Genomic DNA, 8,775 nt, shown 5'->3' on the forward strand with positions numbered 1-8,775 from the left:
ACACTGATCCCTCCATCCCCATGTGAAACTAGAAAGGAAGTTAGGGCGAGGGGGATTCTGGGATTGGGAGTATAAAAATGGCCAAAGTATGTCATGTGCATATACAAATCTGCCAAAATGAAACCCATTAATCTCTATAACCAACAAAAAAGGGAAAAATTTGAAAAGGGAAATAAAATCCCTGAAAGTAAAAGAGATGCATTTGTTTAGGAACTTGATGAGACTGGTGAGGTAAAGGAAGATTCATAATGATTCTTTGCCTTGAAAAACCTAGTAGACAGTTTTGCCATTTTGTTCATTTTTTTCCCCCTTTGGTACCAGGGATTGAATTCAGGATCTTGCGAGGCAGGCATGGTGCCACTCAGCTAAATCCCCCCCCCCGCTTTTTTTTTTCTGGTACCAGGGATTGAACTCACAACCTTGCACCTGTGAGGCAGGTTTGGTGCCACTGAGCTAAATCCCTGGCCCACTCAGTAGTGCCATTTACTTAGATTTTGAAGAGTAAGACTTGGGTTTTCTAATAGAAAAACTAGAGTCCTACACTTGAATATTTTGAAGTAGAGATATCTGTCACATATTCAGTTGGAGATCTAACTGGGTTCTAGGATATTTCCATCTAATTGGAGACCTGAGGGCAGGTTGGGAAAAAAGGAATTTAGGTGTCAGATTTTATAAAGATGCTATTTCAACTCCTAACAGCTGAAAAGGCTTTCAAGAGGAAAACTATGGAGGAAAGAATAAAAGGTGGTGGTTGGGGTGGAAAGAATTGAAGATTCCTACAATTTAGTTTGAGTAGAAGAGACAGAAAAGAGATTAAAATGAGTAGCTAAGGAGGTTATGAGTACAAAATGAGTGAGAACCCAGCAGCCAAATGAATACTGTTTCAAGGTGGACAAAAAACTAAAAATACACACACACACACACACACACACACACACACTCAAAATCCTGGGAATGGTAGCACACACCTGTAATTGAGCACTGGGGAGGCTCAGGCAGGAGGATCACTGGATGTTTGAGGCCTGCCTGGGCTACATAGTGAGTTCAAGGCCAGCCTGAACAGGGAGACCCTGTCTCAAAAAACTAAAATAAAAAAAAAAATCAAGGTGAAAATATTTGTGTGGGTGAAACATTCTATTGTGGAATGCTGTGGGAACTGGAATAAGATAACCAAAAATCCATCTGACTTTTGTTTCCTCCCTTCTTCCATGGGTGGTACAGTGTTCCTTCTGATTGGAATGTTCACTTTCTTAACGTGGTTAACTTTGAGGATCCTTAAAGATCCTCAAAGATGCAGATCAAACATTGGCTCAGGTTCCTCTGGAAAACATCTTACAGCTATAAGAACATTTCCTTAAAGGCACGCAGTACAGTTATAATTTCTCAATTATTTGTATTCTAAGATGATTATCTCTCCCGTTAGAATATAAGCCCCTTGATGGTTGGTATATTTTTATGCTCATCTTTTTCTGCATCTGTATGCCTGAGCACATAGCAGGTTTTCAACAAGTATTTCCCAAACAATAAATGTAGCAGAGGACTCAAGAGCTGGCACTCAGTGGCTAGTAAAAGCAGTAAGATGTTGTGAGATGTAAAAGAAAGTACAACTCAGGCCTGAAGGAGCAATTGAGACTTTGACATTGAGCTCACTAAAGAATTGTGTGCCAAGTCTGGGATGAAAAACATTTCTATTTTTTTCCCTTTTTATATCTGTTTTTCTTTTTTTATTTTTATATCATTTTCAGAGGATTCACCCCAAATCCTCTTTTCCACTCCAAACTGGTTCACCTCAAATTTGATTATTTTGTGGAGAAAGACAAATCGAGTATAGAGACAGTGGCAAGTTAGTGAGGAAAGGGTAGGTGATGGAGATGTAAATACAGCATGACAAACACAGGAAGATAGGAAGCTCATCAAACTAGGTGTTTCAAGTAAAATAGTTGAAAATAAGACCATATGTAAGGGGGTGGGTTCTGATACCCTTTGGCTGAATTTAAATCCCAGACCTATTTGCCTTAAGCCCACTAGTTAATATCGTGAACTTTAGTTTCCTCAGAATTTATAAAATGGGGTAACAATAACACCTACCTCAAAGGGTTGTTCCCAGGATCAGTGAGACAACTCATTTTACAAGTTTAGCATAAGTGGCATAAGGAAAACGCTCAGTTTTTGTTAGCAGTTATTTTTCTGTAAAATGAAGTACAGCGAGGAGACATCCTACGTAGCAAATTGTTGTATGATTGTAACAGTAAGAAGTAGTAAGCTCAAAGAAGCAGAGATGATACATTGGCACTTACATTTCGGGTACAGCAAAGGCTTTGCCTATGACAAGACTGGCACAGTACAACGCCTTGCAGCGGTAGCTGCTTTATACCTTCAGAAAGGAAAAAGAAAAAAAATGCTCATACAAATCTATTCTAGGAAAAATTTGTTTCGCTCATGAGGGTCACTTTCGACGACGGGCACTTCAAACCGCGAGGAGAGCAACCCCGGATCCGGTGAAGAGTTTTTTTCTGGCCATGCTGGGCAGAACCCATAGGTGACTAGCCCGCCATTGTTCTGCGTCTCTGGGGGTTTCCGCCCCTAAATGCGACGGCAGTGGCCTCACCTGGTCGGCTCAGCTGTATCTTGTCACAAGAACGGAATCGAAGATCCATCCGCATTCCGGCCAACTACAGGTGATAGCTAAGGTAGCAGAGCCCAGCCGTGAGAGAAACTAGAACCTCCGCTCTAGGACCGCCCAGGAGTCCGTCTCTGCCCATTGGTCGCCTGACATTCCAATACCCGCCCTCAAATTTGAAAGCTTCTTCCGGGAGCCAGTTGAGAGCCCGCACAGGAAGCCGGTGTCCCGGAGTGCCCGCCGGAGCCCCGCCCACTCCCAGCATCCACTGCGGTGCTGTAGCCGCCATTGTTTGAATTTGGAAACGAAAACATCGCGGTGCTGCTCGCGGGTCCTTAGGTCTCCAGTGTTGTAGGTGAGGCGGTACTGGTGAGGGTGAGGAGGAAGAGAAGAAAGAGGAGGTGGGTGACTGGGTGTATAGCAAGCCTAAGGCGGAGAAATAGCTGTAGCAATGTTCACATATTCCGTCGTGGTTCGAAACGCCCCTCAGGAAAGAGTTTTAGAGCTGTGGGGCGTGGTGAGGATTGAGTCATACTACTCGGGTTATGGTTTAAATCTTGTTTCAACCGCATATTTGCTGATTGACGAAAGACAATTTATTAATCTCCTTGGGCCTCGGTTTCTTCATCTATTAAAGAAGGTAGATAGTACCTACTTCTTAGCGCGCTTGTGAAGACTGGTAATTTGTAAATTGTCAGCAGTAACGTAGTTGTGAAAACATTGCTTGCACGTAAGAAGACACTGCGAGTTTGCAATCATTGATCTTTTATTGCAGTCATTAGTAGCTTCTGTTAAGAATAGGCCTGTATGCCATGCTTACATTCCTGAATCTGTGAGATGAGTAGTTTGTTCAGCCGGTGACATGGCCTCTTAATGGAGAAGCTCAGTGTGAAATACCAGTTGGGCTCTGAATGACTAAAAATAGGCTTATTCGGGCTATATTGAAATTGTATGCATCCTGCATACAGATTTCAGTTGGGATCGTGAATTAAGCCTGCTAGTTCCTGAATTAAGGGCTTTGGTTCTGAGGTTCTCAAAGCTGTGTACAAGTTATAAGTACGCTCTGAATGCCCCTTTACTCCTTCTCAGGCCAGGAATCCTAGTTCAGCAGTCACCACTGCTCTGGATGTTTATAAATTCATCTAAGAACAAAATTGAGATTGGTATTGTAAACTTAGTAGATTCTTAGTATTTGAATGTTATTTTTTCAGTGATAGTTACTTTTAAGTTTATTTTGGTGATTTGATGTTTAATTCATTTGTAATAATTTACGGATGCATTATTCATTTTAAGACCTGTGATGTGTCAGGGTGTTTTGTAAACGTACCTATGTATTTTTGTGGTACTGAGTATTGAACTCGTGTTACTGCCGCAGGTCAAGTACTAGTTTAAATGTATTCAAACGCATTTCACTTTTTACTTGCACATGGAATAATTAAGTAAAGTAATTTTCCAGATAATTGAGTTTAACTTCTAAGTGTTAAAATAATATTCTTCAGAAGATGCTAAATAACTAAAATAACACAAGGTCATTAAGCCACTCTGTGATCTCTTTACTATGGGATTTCTGAAAGGAGCTCAGGCAAAGAGTGAATGTTGCCATACTTAACAGATTACATGTATTTGGGAAATCCTTTTGGATGGATCTACTGATAGTTTGGCTTGTGTAAATAGTAGTAGACAGTGTTCAGTATTATTTGATTCAGATTCTGTAAATTTGATTTTTGTCTTTGATAGTCATTGTGTTATAAATGAAGCACTGTAAATATTTTCCTTCTATAAAGTATAGTTATTTGGAGGGAAGTAGTGGGCTGGACTGTAGACTTTTAAGTTGTGGGTGGTGTGTGACTTACTAAAGTTGTCTAAAACTCTACTGTATCCCTAAAATGTACCAATAAACTCAATTAAAGCTGAAAAAAAAATAAAGTCTTCAGAGCCAAAAAAAAAAAAAATGTAGTCGTTATTGTTGCAGAATGGAATCTAACTTGAATCAAGATGGAGTGCCTAGACCATCCTATGTTTTCAGTGCTGATCCTGTTGAAAGGCCTTCAGAAATAAATTTTGATGGCATCAAACTTGATCTTTCTCATGAATTTTCCTTAGTTTCTTCAAACGCTGAGGTAAATACAAAATAATTATATTTGTTATCATGATTGAGAGGAAATGTGTGCATGTGACTACAGTAGAGATTCCCAAACTTTCTGGGTTTATGGGAACTTAGTATTTTAGTAACTTTTTCATGAACTCTTGCAAATAAAAAGAAAAATAAATAAACAAATAAAAGTTTCCATATAGTACATCCTTTTTTCTATAGTAGGTTTTTTTTCAAATAGCAGGTCTGACCAGCTTAAGTATAATCTGGTAAGCATTTAAAAAATATAAATGAAAAAGCATTTTGGGGTTTCATTCTTTGATAATCACACTTAGTAACAAGTGGGATATTTGTGTGACCTGCTTTATTGTGATATTTGCTGTATTGTGATCTAGAACCTGAAATGTGAAATACTTTTGAGGTATACTTGTCCTGCCCTTAGGTCTTCTGCCAGTAAGAAACTTTTAATTACTGTAATATGGAAATAAGTCTCAGAATCAGATAGTCCTCCAAATTTCTTTTTTAAGAGTTTTGCTCTTCTATGCACTTTATATTTCTAAGTGAATTTTAAAATAAACTTATCAATTAAAAAAAGCTTGAGATTACATTGAATCTGTAGACCAATTATAAAAAGAATGTATCTTAACAATATTGAATTTATCAAACAATGAACAAGGTGTAACTCCTTTTAATTTGATCTCATTAATCTATCTGCGGTTTTGTGTACAAGTCTTATGTCACATCTTTTATCAATTCATCTCTCAGTATTTAAGAATTTTTGACTCTTGTTAATATGTTACATTTTAAAATCAGTTTCTTAGTGTTTCCAGTATAGATACAAAAACAGTTGATTTGGCCTGTTGGTTTTTATCATGTTACTTTTTTTTTTTTAAATCTCACCATGTAGTCTAGGCTAGTCTCCTGTATATCCCAGGCTGGCTGTGAAGTTGTGGCAATCCTCTTGCCTCAGCCTCCCAATTGCTAGGATTACAGGTGTGTACCCCATGCTGGACTCAACATTGTTAACCTCATTTAGTAAACTCATTATTAAACTCATTTACAGTACCTTTTTATTGTATTGTATGGGTAGATTCTCATGTTGTCTGTGAACACACAATTTTATTTCTTATTTTCTAATTTGGATGTTTTCTGTTTATTGAATTTTTATTTTTGACTTATTGGACTGTCTAGAACTATTCAATGTTGAATAAAAATGATGAACAGAAATCTCTGTTTAGTTTTGCATCTTGCTACTCATCTTTCATAATTAAGTTGATATTAGCTATAGATTTTTTTGTAAATACCCTTTATTGGGATGTTTCCATTCCACTTTGTTAAGAATTCTTGCTGTGAAGGATGTTGAATTTTGTCAACTGCTTATTTTATTTGTGTAGAGTTAAGTTTCTTTTCAATTACTTTTTAAAACTAGGTGTGTTACCCTAGTTGATTTATGAATGCTAAACTGACTTACTGTATTCCTGAGATAAACCATTTTTGGTTGTGGTGTATCGTCCAGTTTTATATATTGCCTAGTATTTTGTTAGGGAAATTTTGCATTGATCTTAATGTGATACGTAGTTTTATAATTTTTTTCTGAAAAGATCCTGGTCAGATTGTGGTATCAAATTATGTCAAACTCAAAATTTCTTGAGGTGTTTTCTTATATTTTATTAAAGAGTTTATGTGTGGTTTTATGATTATGCCTTTAAATGTTTGTGAGAATTTGTTAGTGAACTTCCAGGGCCTGTTGTTTTTTTGTGTGGAAGATTATTTTGTTTGGTAATGGATTAAATTTCTTTGACAGAAATTTACTCAGATTTTGTATCAATCTAATAAGTTTTAACTTTTCAAATATTTCCTTTTCCTCTTCAAAAAACTTAAAATAGATTTGTTGAGATTTTCTTTAAATATAGAAAAGCATATAAAGTGGTTGGAAATAGAATAATGACTGCTTAGATATTCTATGTGTAACCAATCAGCCGTGTTAAGGAGTAATGATCTATAAACAGTCATTTCTGTATTTTGAAAAGACAGTTTTGTTCTTCTTTAGGCAAAAAGTTTGGAGTCCAAAGATTATCTCCAAGTTTGTCTTCGAATAAGACCTTTTACACAAGCAGAAAAAGAACACGAGTCTGAGGTTTGTGTTGAATTTAATTGGATTTTAATATTTCCTTTTCATTAAACAGACGAAATACTATTATTCTTATTTATTCTGGCAATATGTTGTAGGGCTGTGTGCATGTTGTAGATACACAGACTGTTCTGCTGAAAGATCCTCAAGTCATTCTTTGCCGGTTAAGTGAGAAAAGCTCTGGGCAGATGGCACAGAAATTCACTTTTTCCAGAGTAAGTACCTTGTGAAATGGAACTTTTTTTGTGGGGGCAGTATAGAATAGGGGTTGGCACTTGGGGTTGAACCCAGTGCATTAGGCATACACAGCATGTGTTCTGCTGAGCTATTCCCCTACTTCCCTACTCTTCCCCTCCTTTTTGTATTGAACTATTTATTTTGTGCTCATAGAACTTAGACCTCTGGCACTTGTATTTTTACCTAAGAATAAGATTCAAATTTTAGGTCTATAAATATATAATGGAGATTGAGAAAAATCACTGTAATCTTAATTTTTAAAAAATTTGTGGAAACATTCTGAAACTAAGATGAAAACATGATTGGCTGTGTGGGTTAGATTTCTTATCACTAAAACCTGCAGGTGTAAGTTAAATTCTGAGGTATACTTTTGGTAGTGGGGATATATAGCCTGTTTTGAGAAAAATCTTATAAAACCAATCTTGTATGTTTGTTAAATATGAGAGACAGGGTGGAACTCATTACAATTATTTACTTGATTTTTCTAAAAAGATGTGTTAAAAATGCTTTCTTAGGTTTTTGGCCCAGAAACTTCACAGAAAGAATTCTTTCAGGGTTGCATTTTGCAGCCAGTAAAAGACCTCTTGAATGGACAGAGTCGGCTGATTTTTACTTATGGGCTAACCAATTCAGGAAAGACATACACATTTCAAGGTAAATCTTGTTTGTCTAGAAAGGAACAAGAAGCAATAATATTCTCACAGTATTTTATAATTTGCATTAGTTATGTTTCTATCATCTAATATATATCATCTAGTAGTTATGTTTCTATTATTAGTTTTTTTTTGTTTTTTTTTTCTGGCGCTGGAGATCAAACCCAGGGCTTTATGCATGCTAGGCAAGGGCTGTATCACTGAGTTGCATCCTTGGCCCTATTACTGATGGCTTTTATTTAATCCACTTGTAAAATTATCCATTTGATAAAGGATAATGTGATAAGAATTTAGAAAAAGGGTTGAGGTGATGTAGAGAATTAAGCTTGGATCACCAGTGAGACCTTATTTCACTTTACTTTTATGTTTTGTGATTATCGATGATTGCAGATCTTAATATTATGGCCTGATCTGAATGTAACATTTCAGAATTTGCCCTAGAATAGTCAAGAAAATGTTGGTAATACAGTGAAGACCAAAGTGATGGAAAAATTGAATCATCTCTCAGTTTCTCTCACTTTAATTGCTTACTTTTGTCTATTGCTAGCCTAAAAGGAAGTTTTATTAGCTTACTTTCCTTCTGGTCTGAGAGAGTATAACAAAATTTCCTTTCTAGGTACAGAAGAAAATATTGGCATTCTGCCTCGAACTTTGAATGTATTACTTGATACTCTTCAAAAAAGACTATACACAAAGATGAACCTTAAGCCACATAGATCTAGAGAATTCTTACGGTTATCACCGGACCAAGAGAAAGAAGAAGGTGCTGGCAAAAATGCATTACTTCGACAAATTAAAGAGGTATACAAGTATTTTAGTATGTAGAATATATGTAATTACTTTTTATAAACTAGATTGTTTCAACATATATTACCAGTTGCTTTGTGGTGCTGGCAAAATTTTTTTCTTTTTCTTTTTTTTTTTTTTTTTCCGGCTTTTTGAGACAGGATCTCACTGTGTAGTTGAGACTGACTTGGAACTCGCTATGTAGCCCAGGCTGGTCTCCAACTCACAGCGATCCTCCGGCCTTAGTCCCAAGTGC

General features: G+C 36.6%; 2 protein-coding genes across 10 annotated transcripts in view; one reads left to right on the top strand and one right to left on the bottom strand.

Moving 5' to 3' along the window:
* The window catches only part of LOC104867682 (jerky protein homolog), a 46,905-nt gene extending 44,154 nt beyond the window's left edge, over positions 1 to 2,751 (bottom strand). For 8 of the 9 annotated variants that reach the window (XR_004518277.1, XR_781841.2, XR_004518275.1 and 5 more), the window contains exons 1-2: positions 2,609 to 2,751; positions 2,298 to 2,374 (exon numbers count right to left, since the gene is read on the bottom strand). The gene's annotated coding sequence lies outside the window, so the exon portion shown is untranslated. The remainder of the gene's footprint in view (positions 1 to 2,297; positions 2,375 to 2,608) is intronic. The other variant, XM_010632117.2, reaches the window with a different exon arrangement.
* A 252-nt stretch (positions 2,752 to 3,003) lies between these two features.
* The window catches only part of Kif20b (kinesin family member 20B), a 55,112-nt gene continuing 49,340 nt past the window's right edge, over positions 3,004 to 8,775 (top strand). The window contains 6 exon segments of the mRNA XM_033766339.1: positions 3,004 to 3,021; positions 4,593 to 4,740; positions 6,763 to 6,849; positions 6,942 to 7,058; positions 7,596 to 7,734; positions 8,350 to 8,534. Coding sequence (XP_033622230.1) covers positions 4,594 to 4,740; positions 6,763 to 6,849; positions 6,942 to 7,058; positions 7,596 to 7,734; positions 8,350 to 8,534 — 675 coding nt within the window. The 5' untranslated portion in view covers positions 3,004 to 3,021; position 4,593.

The sequence above is a fragment of the Fukomys damarensis genome, unplaced genomic scaffold, assembly GCF_012274545.1.
Source record: "Fukomys damarensis isolate Sample0158 unplaced genomic scaffold, DMR_v1.0_HiC HiC_scaffold_20, whole genome shotgun sequence".
NCBI classification, from domain to species: domain Eukaryota; kingdom Metazoa; phylum Chordata; class Mammalia; order Rodentia; family Bathyergidae; genus Fukomys; species Fukomys damarensis.